General features: G+C 38.2%; 1 protein-coding gene across 1 annotated transcript in view; it reads left to right on the forward strand.

Annotated features, from left to right (window-relative positions):
* Positions 1-426: 426 nt before the first annotated feature.
* The window catches only part of LOC101286035 (phosphatidylinositol 3,4,5-trisphosphate 3-phosphatase TPTE2), a 61,011-nt gene continuing 44,955 nt past the window's right edge, over positions 427-16,482 (forward strand). The window contains exons 1-4 of the mRNA XM_049701084.1: positions 427-3,611; positions 4,875-4,928; positions 5,595-6,382; positions 15,987-16,037. Coding sequence (XP_049557041.1) covers positions 6,318-6,382; positions 15,987-16,037 — 116 coding nt within the window. The 5' untranslated portion in view covers positions 427-3,611; positions 4,875-4,928; positions 5,595-6,317. The remainder of the gene's footprint in view (positions 3,612-4,874; positions 4,929-5,594; positions 6,383-15,986; positions 16,038-16,482) is intronic.

Raw genomic sequence — 16,482 nt, forward strand, 5'->3', positions numbered from 1 at the left:
TAAATAAGAGAAAAGATTGGTGGTTTCCAGAAATGGGGGGTGAGGGCTGCGGAGGGGGTGGGTGAAATGGGTGAGGGAAGTCAAAAGGTACAAACTTCCAGTTATAAAATAAGTCACCCTGGGGATGTAATGTACAGCATGGTGACTATAGTGAATAATACTAATAATACTGTATGAGGGATGGTACCTGCAAACTACACTTGAATTTGAAATAATTGCAAACACAAAAACCAGTTACACCCTGGGATTAGGTTCAAAAGTAAAGAAATGTTTTTAAATCTTGATCCAGTGAGGATTCTTTTACAGGCCTAGGAATTTCATTGCCACCATGTAAAGCCACATTTCTAGGGTAAAATGAAATACTTATTTCCAAATAACCAAATTACGCATGAATTTGTAATTTTCAATTCATAATTGAAAATTTGTTTCTCTCTCTACAACTTAGCTAATTTGAATGAAAAAAGTAAGTCTATGAAATCACATGATGTTTCTGTACATTTTAATCCTTAAGCTATGAGCCCAATGAATTGATATCTGTAACCAGTGAGGAAGCCGTCACTAAAAGGTGAGATTATATACAGATAGATAGATATGTAAAGATGCACACACAGAGATATTTAATACTAAGTTTCTTGTATGCTTTTTCTAAAATGTTGGCATGTTCTGTATGTAACATTCTTTTTTTGATCTAGTTGGATAAAAGAGAAACAGATCAGAAGAGGGAGACTTACTCCCATCTGAGAGACTAGTAGCCAAAACTCTTGGAAACCTGTCAGATTGCCTGTGTGAGACTGCTAGAATGGGTTGTATTAGTTTGCTAGGGCTGCTGTAACAAAATATCACAAATCGAGTGGTTTAAGCAACAAAAATTTGTCTCAATCCTCAAGGCTAGAAGTTGGTATCAGGATGTTGGCAGGGTTGGTTTCTTCTGAGAGCTGTGAGGAAGAATCTCTTCCATGCCTCCCTCCTAGCTTCTGGTGGCTGCTGTCAATCGCTCCAATCTCTGCTTTCATCTTCACATGGCATTCTTTCCTTTTGTATAAGGACATCAGTCCTATTGGATTAGGAACCCACCCTAACCAGTAGGACCACATCTTGACTAATTACTTCTGCAACAATGCTACTTTCCATAAGGTCACATTCTGAGTTAAAGGGGATAAGACTTCACCATATGAATTTTAGTGGGATAGTATTCAGCCTACAATGTGGGACAAATGAGGAGAGATTCATATTTGGAAACAAGGGGAAGGCTAGCAGTGGCCTGGCAAGAGATGAGCCCTCAACAGAAGAGAATGGAGCTAACAGACCCTAGATCTGTCCCACACCCTCCAGAGCTCTGCCACTACGTAAGGGTCCTCAGACCCAAACCCGTGATGGCAGTGGAAGTGGCTGGAGCCATCACTGCCTCAGGCCTGCAGTTGTTGACCCTGTGTGAGGGATCAACATTATGTAGTGTCCTTCCTTGTCTCTTGTAACATTCTTTATTTTAAAGTCTATTTTATCTGAGTATTGCTACTCCAGCTTTCTTTTGATTCCCATTTGCATGGAATATCTTTTTCCATCCCCTCACTTTCAGTCTGAATGTGTCCCTAGGTCTGAAGTGGGTCTCTTGTAGACAGCATATATATGGGTCTTGTTTTTGTATCCATTCACCCAATCTGTGTCTTTTGGTGGGAGCATTTAATCCATTCACGTTTAAGGTAATTATCGATATGTATGTTCCTATGACCATTTTCTTAATTGTTTTGGATTTGTTTTTGTAGGTCCTTTTCTTCTCTTGTGTTTCCTGCCTAGAGAAGTTCCTTTAGCATTTGTTGTAGAGCTGGTTTGGTGGTGCTGAATTCTCTTAGCTTTTGCTTGTCTGTAAAGCTTCAGATTTCTCTGTCGAATCTGAATGAGATCCTTGCTGGGTAGAGCAATCTTGGCTGTAGGTTCTTCCCTTTCATCACTTTAAGTATATCATGCCACTCCCTTCTGGCTTGTAGAGTTTCTGCTGAGAAAACAGCTGTTAACCTTATGGGAGTTCCCTTGTATGTTATTTGTCATTTTTCCCTTGCTGCTTTCAATAAATTTTCTTTGTCTTTAATTTTTGCCAATTTGATTACTATGTGTCTTGGCGTGTTTCTCCTTGGGTTTATCCTGTATGGGACTCTCTGTGCTTCCTGGACTTGGGTGGCTATTTCCTTTTCCATGTTAGGGAAGTTTTCGACTCTAATCTCTTCAAATATTTTCTCTGGTCCTTTCTCTCTCTCTTCTCCTTCTGGGACCCCATATAATGCGAATGTTGTTGCGTTTAATGTTGTCCCAGATGTCTCTTAGGCTGTCTTCATTTTTTTTTTATTCTTTTTTCTTTTCTGCAGCAGTGAATTCCACCATTCTGTCTTCCAGGTCACTTATCCGTTCTTCTGCCTCAGTTACTCTGCTATTGATTCCTTCTAGTGTATTTTTCATTTCAGTTATTGTATTGTTCATCTGTTTGTTTGTTCCTTAATTCTTCTAGATCTTTGTTAAACATTTCTTGCATCTTCTCGATCTTTGCCTCCATTCTTTTTCCGAGGTCCTGGATCATCTTCACTATCACTATTTTGAATTCTTTTTCTGGAAGGTTGCCCATCTCCACTTCATTTAGTTGTTTTTCTGGGTTTCATCTTGTTACTTCATCTGGTACACAGCCCTCTGCCTTTTCATCTTGTCTGTCTTTCTGTCAATGTGGTTTTGTTCCACAGGCTGCAGGATTGTAGTTCTTCTTGCTTCTGCTGTCTGCCCTCTGGTGGATGAGGCTATCTAAGAGGCTTGTGCAAGTTTCCTGATGGGAGGGACTGGTGGTGGGTAGAGCTGGCTGTTGCTCTGGTGGGCAGAGCTCAGTAAAACTTAAATCCACTTGTCTGCTGATGGGTGGGGCTTGGTTCCCTCCCTGTTGGTTGTTTGGCCTCAGGCAGCCCAACACTGGAGCCTACCAGGGCTCTTTGATGGGGCTAATGGCAGACTCTGGGAGGGCTCACGCCAAGGAGAGCTTCCCAGCACTTCTGCTGCCAGTGTCCTTGTCCCCTCTGTGAGCCACAGCCACCCCCCACCTCTGCAGGAGACCCTCCAACACTAGCAGGTAGGTCTGGTTCAGTCTCCTATGGGATCACTGCTCCTTCCCCTGGGTCCCGATGTGCCCACTACCTTGTGTGTGCCCTCCAAGAGTGGAGTCTCTGTTTCCCCCAGTCCTGTCGACGTCCCGCAATCAAATCCCGCTAGCCTTCAAAGTCTGATTCTCTAGGAGTTCCTCCTCCCGTTGCCGGACCCCCAGACTGGGAAGCCTGACGTGGGGCTCAGAACCTTCACTCCAGCGGGTGGACTTCTGTGGTGTAAGTGTTCTCCAGTTTGTGAGTCGCCCACCCAGCAGTTATGGGATTTGATTTTACTGTGATTGCGCCCCTCCTACCGTCTCACTGTGGCTTCTCCTTTGTCTTTGGATGTGGGGCATCTTTTTTGGTGAGTTCCAGTGTCTTCCTGTGGATGACTGTTCAGCAGTTAGTTGTGATTCTGGTGTTCGTGCAAGAGGGAGTGAGAGCACGTCCTTCTACTCCACCATCTTGAACCAACCTTGAGTCATGAACTTTCTGGTGGGTCAAAAATATTCCTTACAATGTATATAGAATCATTTCTAGGAAAAATGAGATATCAAGTTCCAGATAACTGATTTACATGTGAATTTCCTAAGAGCCAACCAGTTTATAAGCTTAAGTGTAATTGTAGCAGGGAATTCTCTGGCGGTCCAGTGGTTAGGACAGCACACTCTCACTGCTGAGGGCCCAGGTTCAATCCCTGTTTGGGGAATTAAGATCCCACAGGATGCACAGTGCAGCCAAAAAAAAGAGTAATTATAGCTAATTTGAACTAAAAATGTAAAAGTCTAGAAGTCATGTGGTATCTTACTATGTCTGTTTTTAATACCATAGCACAAAAACAAAAACATACCATAGCACTACCCTGAGTGAATTGGCAGGAGGATTCTTCATGGCAAACTAAGATATGATAAATAAATACATGTATAATATGTACACACATACAAACATACAGAACATAACATATTCAGAGAGATTGAGATTTGGGATGTTCACCCTTAGGAGCACCCATGGGAATATAGAGTTCCCTCGATACTGTTCCTCACGTCTGCTCGTGGTAAGATTCTATGTGGAATACTCTTTGTCTTTTGAATTGAGGTAGAAAAAGAGGCACAAGACATAGAGGGAATCTTCTTACTCCCAGTCTTGACTCTCAGTTACTAGCAGCCAAACTCTCGGGAAACTGTCAGATTGCCTGTGTATGAGACTCTCCTGGAGTGGGTGTGGGGAAGGTGAAAGCCGTCTGGAGCAAGGAGAATAATAAATTGTATCAGCTACCATGTGAGGCCGATACCCCAAATCCAGACCCGTGTTCACATCAGATGGAGCCCCTGACTCAGGCCTGTGGTTACTTGACCCTATGTCAGGGGCAGGAAAGACGAGCATGCTTCCTGTGGAGCACAGACGTGGTCAGGAAGCTAGATTGGTCAAGAAGGTTGGGTACCTACAACCTGAAGTTGAATTTGAAATAAATTCCACCCCAGAAGGTTGTTACACATTGGATCAGGTTCAGTTGTAAAGAACTGTACTTCAATCTTGAGTCATTACCTTTTTGACAAGTGTAAGATATTCATTACAAATACATAAAGCCTCATTTCTGGGGAAAATGACCTACCAGGTTTCAAGCAATCGATTTACATGTCAGTTTTTAAAGGGTCATCTAGTTTATAAGTGAAAGCATTAATTTAAACTAATTTGAACCAGAAAGTTTAACTGAGAAAATTATAGGGTGTCTGACTCTGTGCCTTTTTAATCCTTGAGCACTGCTTTGAGTGAATTGACAACAGGAAGACCTGATGGACCCACCACTAATACGTGAGATAGAAATAAAGATAGATGTCAACAAAATATATATATGTGTATATAAATGCAGAGAGAGAGAGCATGTGAGAATGAGAGAAACAGAGAGAGGAACGGGGAGAGAGGTTGATTATATTTGGGAGGTTCATTTTTAGGCGTATTCATGACATAACAGCGTGTCTTTGACATTGTTTCTAAATCTTTTGACTGTAGCCTATGTAAGTATGTTTCTTTCTTTTTTTTGTATCTAGTTGGATAAAACAGAAACAGGTCATAAGAGGGATGCTTCTTACTCATCTGTTTATCACTCTTAGATGCAGCCGAAACCCCTAGGGAAACTATCCAAATGCTTGTGTATGAGGCTCTACTAAAATGGGCCAAGAAAGGAGAGAAACTTATTTTGCAAGGAGAAAGTTGTACTCCTGAAGGGGTTCAGGAGTCAAGAAATGTCTATAAACTTGATTCATGACTTCCCCCCCGCCCAGGACTTAAGATTTTCATTACAAATGTATAAAGCCTCACTTACAGGGGAAAATTAAATACCAGGTTTTAAATAACTGATTAGAATGTTATTTTTAGGGCAACTAAATTATAAATTGCAGAGTAATTATAGCTAAATTGCATTTAAAAATAAATCTATAAGACACATGGAGTCTTACTATGTACATTTTAATCCTTTAGCCCTGACTCATGTGAATTGAGAGGCAGAGATAAAAGGTGAGATATAAATATAGAGAGAGGGGAAGAGGGAGGATATTGAGATTTGTGAAACCCAATTAGTTATGGAGTCCTTGTCTCAGGCAGTGATTTGAAACCTATTCAAGGAGAAGACGATATCCATGGTATGTGAAAAGTAGGTGGTGCAGGGACCCAGGTTCCAAATAACTGACATAATTTTTTTAGAGTTCAACCAGTTTATAAGTTCTAGAGCAAGTGTATCCAATTTCAGCCAAAAAAAGAAGTCATTTCGTGCTATGTACATTTTTAATCCTTCACAGTGACCCAAATAAATTGACATTAAAGGTCTTTGACTACTTTGATATATCTTGCCTTTTAGTTATGGTGCCTTCCAAGGCTGCTGATATAATTTACTTGCATCAGTGCTATCTATATATTATTAATCTCTATCTTTATAGAAAGAGTGAGACAGAGAGAAGCAGAGACAGAGACATAGGGAGAAACAGAGAGGGAAAGACTTGGAAAATTCAGTCTTAGAAGTATCCATGGAATACAGAGTTTTCTAGACAGTGATTCTAAATTTCTGTAAGATTGGGTCATCCAGTGAGCTAAGTCATGGTTCCTTTAGATTCAAGGAATTCTTTTTCTTCAAATAAGTTTTTCATATCACTGTTCCATGTAGCAAATCTCTAATGATATATTTTTGCATTTGTTGGCGGTTAAAGTATGACGGAACAGCTGTCCAAGATCGATGATGGTGATGAAGACATTGACCTTCTCAATTCACATTAGTAAGTCAGTTTGAGGTTCGGAGGGAGGGAGCTGTTGATGGATTTATCTTTTAGAAGATGGGGCTCATGTTGAGGTGAAAAAAAAAGGAGCTATGGAAAAGATAGCAAAATGTTTGGGAGGGAGGGTATAAAATGATTCCATTTGTATTTGTATGTAAGTACCATACTTGAAAAAATATTTCCACATATTCACAAGTGTTCTAGTTTGAAAATGTGAAAATATCCTTAGTAGAGACTAATTTTATTACAAAGTTTCTTTCTAAACAGAGGATTGCAGAATGCTACTTCTCTTCACTCGTGTTCCTTTCTCATTTTTCTTGGATATGTTCTGATTCCTAGTTTTGTTGATTTTGTCTATGAGCAAATGGGACTGAGAGCAAAAGCAAACATGTTTTGCTGATTAAAGACCTCTTAATGTCCGTTGGGATTTTATTAATTTTGACTTGTTTCTGAGTAATCTCACTAGAGTACTTCCTGTTGCACTGATCTCAAGGCATTTTTACCAGTACTCAATGACAGGGACACGATACCTTCTTAAAATCACACACGTCTGACTCTCCCTCCCCCAAACTACTATGTATAAAATAAGCATCAAGGATATATTGTACAGCACAGGGAAATATAGCCATTATTCTGTAATAACTTTAAATAGAATATAATCTATAAAATTATTGAATCACTATGTTGTACACCCGAAACTAATCTAATATTGTAAATCAATTGTACTTCAAAAAAAAAGCCCATATGTCTGGACTGCAGAATTATTCATGCAATTTTTCTTCTGCTACTCTCTTGGCCAGTTACTGGCCAGTAACCATTTACCAGTAAATGGCCAGTAACCATTTACCAACTTGAATTAATGTTGGGGAGTGAGTATTGCTAAAGAGGCAATGAATTGGTTACTGTTGTAATCTGTTGGTGTCCAGACAAAAACAACATGAAAAATAAAGGGGCGACTAATGAATACAAGTAGTTCTTCAAATTACCCATGAATTTCCATTTTCTGTTTTTTCATCATGGGCCATCAGTGAAGAGTTCACTCTGCTACTTAATTAAATGATATGTCTGCATATTAACTATATATTTTCTGCAATGAGGCTGCCCAGGGCGGGGGCAAAATTTGAATAGACTGAGGAAGGCAAGCATTTCCTTCTTCTTACAAACAAAAAGTGTTAGTTTAGTTTTTTAAATGACAAATGCTTATGGTAGAGATTTGGGTGGCATTTGCAATAGTCCCTGTGTGAGAGACACTGGTGTTTCAGACTGGGGGATGGTATTAGATTTGGAGTAAGACCTGGAATCAGTGCTTGGCTTTGTCATCTAATATGCACTGGACACTTGGCAAAATACTAAACTACTTTAAATTTTAGGTCTTTTATCTGTAAACTGGTAATAATGCTATCTACAATATCTATCTACTGGGTGCTAGGTGTAGTATAATAAAAACCTAAAACTAAATGGGGAGTAATATGTACACACATATTATTCAGTGTGATTTTAAAACTCTAAAGCACCATAAATAATTTTTATACTAAAAACCAAAAGTAAAGCAATAAAATTTCACTATTAGGAAAATCAGAAAATACAAACAAGCAATAAATCCTCCCATTAATAGGCATTCCTAATGTTTAATAGATGCCCTTCAAGGTTCTTTAGGCTTTTTGTTTATGGATATGGTATAATACATTGTTTTAAAAATAACCTTATTACTTAGTGACATATCATGACTATATTTCCATGCATTTATATTTGCATTTACAACATTATATATTTTTTAATTTCAGATTTTTTATTGTTGCCTGAAGTTCTGCCTGTATTTGATTTTATTGATTTTTAAATTTGCAACATTCCTTTTGACAGCTGTATAATATTTCATGGTATAGATGTTTAAATTGTCATTCATTTAAATTGTCAGATATTTCTGGACAATTTAAGCTGTGACTTCTTACAAAAAATGATGAATAACTTTGAGACCAAACCTCTGTATATTTTATTTCTTTATAATAAAAATTCTCGGAGGGCTTCCCTGGTGGCGCAGTGGTTGAGAGTCCGCCTGCCGATGCAGGGGAGGGGGGTTCATGCCCCGGTCTGGGAAGATCCCACATGCCGCAGAGCGGCTGGGCCCGTGAGCCATGGCTGCTGAGCCTGAGCGTCCGGAGCCTGTGCTCCGCAACGCGAGAGGCCACAACAGTAAGAGGCCCGCATACCACCAAAAAAAAAAAAAAAAAAAAAAAAATTCTCGGAGGTGGAAATTCTGTGTCAAAAGGAACGTTTGTGAGGCTATTGATTTTGACACTTTCCACACCAAGATACAGTGTACATTTCTTCCCCTTTCACGCTAGCCATTGCTCATCTTTTCAATGTTAGTAAATATGTTTGTTCTAATGCACATTTGACATTGTTTTTGTTTATACTTTTTTCATAGAACTTGTATTTCATTGTTTGCAAACTACCTTTGCCCGTTTAAAATCGGGGTGTTTATCACTGCCATTGGATAGAAAAGTTAAATATATCCTTTTTATATCATAGATAGGGCAAGTATTTTTTCCCAGGTTGCCTAGCTTTTCACTATATAGAAGTTTATAATCCTCATACAGTTGAATGCATCTGTCCTTTTCTTTATGATTGATGCCTTTAGTGTCAGAAAGTCTTTCTCTACCTAAGATTTTAATATATTCACCAAAATTCATCTATGCTTTGAATTTATTTTCTATATTTAAATAAAACATCTGCCCAGGATTTATTTTGTATTAAGGTATAAAATGTAGGAGTCTACTTTTCTCCCAGGTGACTACTTAGTTTCCCCAGCATCATAGTTGCATCCCCCTCCATTGTCCTTACCCTGATTTAATGATCCTTATTGCATTTATCACCTTATAACTTACTACCTTATTTATTTATTTATTATATTTATGGTCTGCACGAGACAGAATTTAAACATCATGATGGAAGAAAATTTTGTCCATTTTTTTAACTGCCGTATCTCCAGTGCCTCAAACAGTGCCATGGCACATAGTAGGCACTCAGTGAGTTTGGTTGAATGAATGAACCCATTATTGAAAACATTTATATCTTGTTCAAAGATTTTAAAATCCATCTCTATTATGTTATGAATCTTTATACACTGGGTCTTTCCAGAATCTATTTAATCATTTTTCTAGCCTTCTGATTTCAGCATGCTTTTCACACATTATGATATAATTTATAGTGAACTAAAACATTTTTTAAAAACATAAGTTCCATCCTTTTCCTCGTCCCCTTTTGTTTTTGTAGTCTCAAATTACCTGTTTTTGTTTAGTGAGTTTGTTACCAAACTGTAGATAGCTATAGTTATTTTTCTGCTTTCTTTTTTTCTCTCCCTTTAACCTTTATACTATAATAAAGTATTTAAAAACGTATCTTGGTAAAGAGTGGCAATTTTCTGGTTCTATTTATCACCTTGCTCAAAGTTTTGTGTATTTTTGTCATTTTGTTTCTGATAGAAGGGTTCGTTTCAACATCTCTTGTAAGGCAGGTCTAGTGTTGATGAACTCCAGCTTCTCTTTGGGAAACCATTTATTTCTCCTTCATATCTGAATGATACCTGTGTTATATAGAGTATTCTTGGGTGACAGTTTTTTTCTTTCAGTATTTTGAGAATGTCATTCCACTCCCTCTTGGCCTGTAGGGTTTCTGCTGAGAAATCTGCTGATAGCCTAATAGTGGGGGTTCCCTGGTAGGTTACCATCCTTTTTGCCCTGGCTGATTTTAAAATTCTTTGTCATTCACTTTTAACAATTTTAATATTATGTGTCTTGGAGAAGGTCTTTTTGCATGAGGTAATTAGGTGTTCTCTTAGCTTAATGGACTTGTAACTCCAGTTCCTTCTCCAAGTTTGGGATGTTCTCAGCTATTGTTTCTTTAAATAAACTCTCTGCTCCCTTTTCCCTCTCTTCTCCTCCTGGGATATGCACTATCCTAATGTTGTCCTTCCTGAAAGAGTAAGATAACTCTCTCAGGATTTCTTCCTTTTAAAAATCTTTTTTCTCTTTCCTCCTCTACTTGTATCATTTGTAGATTGCTATATTCCAGCTTGCTAATTCTCTCTTCCATATTGTCTGCTCTGTTTCCAGTGCTTCTAATGTGTGTTCTTCATCTCATTTATTGAGTTCTTCAGCTCCAGAGTTTCTTTTTGGTTCCTTTTTATTTAAATTATTTTTTATTGACATATAGTTGATTTACAATGTTGTGTTAATTTCTGCTGTACAGCAAAGTGAATCAGCTATACCTATACATATATATCCACTCTATTGAGTAGAGTTCCCTGTACTACACAGTAGGTTCTTATTAGTTATCTATTTTATATATAGTAGTGTGTATATGTCAATCCCAATCTCCCAATTGTTTCTTTTTAGAGTTTCAGTCTCTTTGGTAAAATATTCTTTCTGTTCATTCATTTTTATTCCTGAGCTCATTAAACTACCTCTCTGAGTTTTCTTATATCTCATTAAGTTCATGGGCTGTGCCACTGCAGGTGGGGGAGTGGCAGTGAGGTTGTGGTCACCTCGGCGGCTGGAGGGACAGGATCCCAGGCCCCATTGTTGGTCAGTTACATGTAGCCATGGGTGCTGGTGTGGTCTGGAGCCTGTAGTCATGTGTGCTGCTTCCCCTGCTGCTACTGTGTTCTCTGAAGCTGTGGGCACAGCTGCTGTGGTCAGAGGGCCAGGATTGCAGGCACTGATTCCACTGTTCCCTCGTTCCATCTCTTCTATGTTCCAATTCACCCGCCTTTAGATGTACAGATGTGTGGAGTCCTCTGGCAAACTGTTGTGTTGGACAGTGGCACCTTTGTTGAGTTGTGGGTTTTATTGGTTGTAGATTGAAGGGCAGAGACAAAGGTAGTTTTTCACTCTGTCATGTTTCTGACATCACTGTGAATGTACCATATTTTCTTATCCATTCACCCATTGATGGGCATTTGGATTATTTCCAGTTTGGGCCTGTTATGAGTAATGTGGCTATGAACATTTATGTACAAGTTTTTTGTGTGGACACAGCTTTCATTTATCTTGGGTTAGTGCCAAGGAATAGGATTGCTGATACTTATGGTAAAGTGTATGTTTAATTGTATAAGAAATAGTTTCCAAAATGGCAGTACCATTTCACATCTCTTCTTATCTTTAGGTTTTCATTTTCTTTCGTCAAGTTTTGTAATTTTCAGCATACAGATCCTCCACGTATTTTGTTACTTTATAATAAAAGTATTTCATGGGTTTTGGTGCTAATATAAATGGTTCAGTTGCTTAAATTTCTACTTTTCAATCATTCATTGCTAGTGTATAGAAATATAGTTGAATTTTGTATATTGACCTTTTATACAATAACTGTTAAACTCACTTATTAGTTCTGTTAGCTTTTTTGTAGATTCCTTGGGATTTTCTAGGTAGGCAAGCATCTCATCTACAAATAGTGAGAGTTTTATTTCTTCCTTTTCAATCTATAGGCCATTTCTTGCTTTATTACATTGACTCCAATATAATTTTGAGTGGAAGAAATGTGAACTGACATCCTAGATTCCTAATCATTGGAAGAAAACATTCAGTCTCACCATTAAGATTGATATCAGCCATAGTTTGTTTGTTTGTTTGTTTTGGGGGGGCATAAATGCCCCTTGTCAGGTTAAGGAAGTTCCCTTTTTTCCTAGTTCACTGAAAGTTTTTATCATAAATGGATGTTAAATTTTGTTTAAAAAATTTTTTACCTCTATTGAGATTATCATATGTTTTATTTTCCTTAGTTTGTTGACATGGTGAATTACATTATTTTTAGAATGTTGAACCATCCTTGAATTCCTGGAACAAACACCAAGTGGTCATGAATTTAAAATATATATATATACTGCTAGATTCAATTTATTAATGTTTTGTTAAGGATTTTTGTATCTATATTTATGAGGGATATTGGTAATTTTCTTGTCAGGTAATGTCTTTACTGGTTTTGGTATCAGGGTAATGCTAATCTCCTAAAATGAGTTTGGAAGCAGTCCCTATTCTTCTGTTTTATGGAAGAGTTTGTTTAGATTTGTATCTTTCTTAAAGAATTAAGTAGAATTCTCCTGTGAAGTCACTTGGGCTTGGACTTTTTTGTTGTTGTTGGAAAGTTTTAAACTACAAGTTCAATTTCTCTACTAGATATATTACCTTTTAAGCTATTCAGGTTATCTATTTTTTCTTGAGCACATTTTAGTAGTTTGTGTCTTTCAAACAATATCTCCATTTAATCTAAGTTGTCATATGTGGCACCTTTAAAATTTCTGTAGTGATAAAATGCAATTAAATATCTTGTATAGTACTCTTCCACTTCACTGGTTTTATTAAATTGTGGTCAGAAAATGTAATCTGAATAATTTTTATATTTTAGAATACCATTAAAGTTTTTTTTTATCTTGTAGGATAAATTTCTTTTAAAATTTAATAGAAATGCTTTAAATATGTTTTATCTACACAATAGAAAAAAATATATATATATAGTTTTTAAATAAATATATATATATTTTAAAATGGATAGTGTTTGACCAGGGACACTCAGAGCTTATCCTTGCTACCAACACCCACTCCAAAGGGAAGTATATCCCTGAGGACCAAGCTGGGCAAAGGACACTCGTAGGTACTTTGGAGGTTCCTCTCTAAGTCCCAGTAAAGAATCCTAATGAGCTAACTTAGGTTGGACTCAGATCTAAAGCCTGACTCTGCTCTCTTCAACCTGAGTTTAATCTAGGAATATAGCCTTGTCTGTTGTGGATAGTTTGGTGGTGGGGGGACCCAGAGCCCTGGAGTGAGAGCAGGAAAACCAAAGAATCATCCCAGTGCCTTTAATGCTTTGAGTATGACCACGTGCCTCCCACCACCATCTGTGCAGAGAAATAAGTGTCCAATGGGAAAGATAGGACCTGCCCGCAATGCAGATCCCACCCCTGTTCAGCATGGTCTTAATAGTATCTTATAGAGTCTACCTTCTATCAGTATAAAATAAGTCTTGGTCATAGTTAATATTTTTGCTTTGAATTCAACTTTGATATTAATATTACTTTTAATGTTTTGAGATTTAACATTTGCATCTGATCTTTGTCCATCTCTTTATTTTCAAACTATCATTTTAATTTAGTTTTTGTCCTTGTATACAGCATATATTGCCTTTAGTTTTTAAACTTATCTAAAAGTATTTGTCAGTATTTGATGTGAGAGTAATGTGTTTGTATTTATTATCATTTCAGGTATGTTTGGTTTTATTTGCTATCATTTTACTTTGTTTTCTGTATTAAACACTTCTTGATATTTTTTCTTTAAATTTTTTTAACATTATACTATTAGTTGATTTGTTTTTATTCAAGTTTTAATAATAAAGTTATAAACCTATTTTTAGAAAACATAACTGTACCTTTGTTTCTCCATCAATATCCAGTTTAAAACTGGACTTGTACCTGGGAAGATAGAAATGCAACATGCTTTTACTTCTGTCTTCTGAGAAACCCAAATTAATGTGGGAAAATCCTGCAAATTTAAATCCATACTTTTATCGAGAATTTTGTTATTTATCTTTGCTTTTAGAATCATTTGTTTACATTTCCATGTGCTACATTAACAATGATTATTTGGACTTAGTTCTGAATTTTTATGACTTTATTTCTTGACACCTTTTCTCTATAAGGCATCTTCCTTATTCTTGCCTCCTTCATTTTTATTCCTTGCTCAGTTGGCTCAAGCACTTCTCTGAGTAGTCATTTTTAGGAAAGTTACATGGTTGCACTGGGTGTTGGGGAGTGTATGTCTGTTGCTCCCAAATATGAATAGTACTTTTTCTAAATGTATAATTACCGAGTTACAGTCCTTTCCCAGCAAACTCCACACACATTGTTTGAAGCTGCATTTATATAGCACACTCCTTTTTAAAAAAAACCTCAATTCTATATTTACTTGGGGTAGTTTTGGGAGGCACTGAAAGTGATAGTAGAGCCTAAAGCCACCCCAAGCCATCCTTTTGTGCCCCAATGATTCTGTCGGGCATGGTTCTGTAAATTCACTTTGTCAAGTAAGTTCTGATTTGTTGTAACATTTCTTTGCTACCCAGAGATCTGATAGTCTGTCTGGGATCAGAAAGGGCTTGTATTAAGAGAATGACGTGGGCTTCCCTGGTGGCGCAGTGGTTGAGAGTCCGCCTGCCGATGCAGGGGACACGGGTTCGTGCCCCAGTCTGGGAAGATCCCACATGACACGGAGTGGCTGCGCCCGTGAGCCATGGCCGCTGAGCCTGCGCGTCCGGAGCCTGTGCTCCGCAACGGGAGAGGCCGCAGCAGTGAGAGGCCTGCGTACCGCAAAAAAAAAAAAAAAAAAAAGAGAGAATGGCAACCTCAGGGGAGGTTCACCTCTTTTGGCCAATCAGTTCCCCATCCACATCAACCTTTGCTCGCTAAGCCTGGGCAGAGGTAGTGGGTGCAGATGGAGAAGGGAGAAATTAGAGGGGGTGGGGAGATCTTATAGCTCAGCTTAGCCCAACAGTATCCATCTGTGGCTCGTTCCACTTGGCAGTGCCCCAGTTCTATTTGGCATATATCCTCCCTCTTCTCCAGTCTTGGGCACAGTCTGTGAGCATTGCTTTGGGATTAAATCCCACTTGGGGTGGAATTTGGGTCACGTGTTGGAGGCTTCAGCAGGGCAAGAAATTGCTCCTCAATGACTACCTTGTCTCCAGCCATAGGGCAAAATGAGGCACAACTGCTGGCGCTATAAAACCGTCTCCTCCTCCTCCTAACAGAAGGAGCCCAGCCTCCAGTGTGTTTCCCCTTTGAAATGTATCTTACTAACATTCCTCACCTCCAAAGTGCCCTTCCCACCCCAGCTGTGAGTCTCATTAATGCTTAACTGTCTTATTCATGGGGTGACTTGTTTCAAGAAATGAATATTACAAGACAAGAGCTTCCCTGAAGTCCCTTATTCTATTGCTGTAGAACAGGTCTGGCCATAGTTTGATGACTTGCCCAGGATCCCACAGCTCACTCATGGGAGAGCTGGAACACACATCTCTTCTACCATTCCCTTCTGTCTCCATGCTCTGTTGCTTTAGTTGATGACCCCAAGCTTAATCTTACCATTACGTTGGGATTAGAGCCTTACAGTGAAGGGAAAGTTTAGTGGTTTTTTTCACATATATTCTACATAGGAAAGAAAAAAAGAATCAGGTGAAATTTTTTTTTTTTTTTTTTTTTTTTTTTTTTTGCGGTACGCGGGCCTCTCACTGCTGTGGCCTCTCCCGTTGCAGAGCACAGGCTCCGGACGCGCAGGCTCAGCGGCCATGGCTCACGGGCCCAGCTGCTCCGCGGCATGTGGGATCTTCCCGGACCGGGGCACGAACCCGTGTCCCCTGCATCGGCAGGCAGACTCTCAACCACTGCGCCACCAGGGAAGCCCCAGGTGAAAATTTTACAGTTATTAGTAAAAAGCATTTTGTTAGGCCACTTCAGGAGACTTTAAAAATTATAAAGGCCTTTGTTGGTTAAATTCATACTAATGTTAGGAAAAATCTGATACACTTGAAAGCTCTGAAATTTTATTTTTACTTCTTATTGCAGCAGCAAGATTAAGAGAATTGTGTACTTGATTGTATCATCCTTCACTTTCAGGTATGTGAGACTCCAGAAAAGGAGGTAATTAAGTATGTATTACATTTAATATCAATATTTTTTAATGGCAAAGGATCTGGGAGGGAAAAAAAAAGCATTTCCACTGTCAGTATGTCGCTAAATAACCTTTGTGCCCCATTTAATGCAATCTAATTTATCTTGGAATTTTAATTGAAGCTAAACATTAAGAATTGCAAAGAAATGGCATGTACGGAGTTTAATATCAACATATTAACATGTTTTTTTCTACCTGTAAAAGTAAAAATAATGAAACATGCATTTCAAAATTCTATAGTTATAAGGAAAGTGTTTTAGTAAATATTAATAAATACTAGGTGTTTATTCACCTAGAATTACTCCTTAATTCTGGAAACATTTTACTTAGATCTTTCTTCTCTACATGATAGTAAGATTTCATACTATGTTACAGATTCACACAATGTAC

Source organism: Orcinus orca, chromosome 18 (assembly GCF_937001465.1).
Source record: "Orcinus orca chromosome 18, mOrcOrc1.1, whole genome shotgun sequence".
Lineage (NCBI taxonomy): Eukaryota > Metazoa > Chordata > Mammalia > Artiodactyla > Delphinidae > Orcinus > Orcinus orca.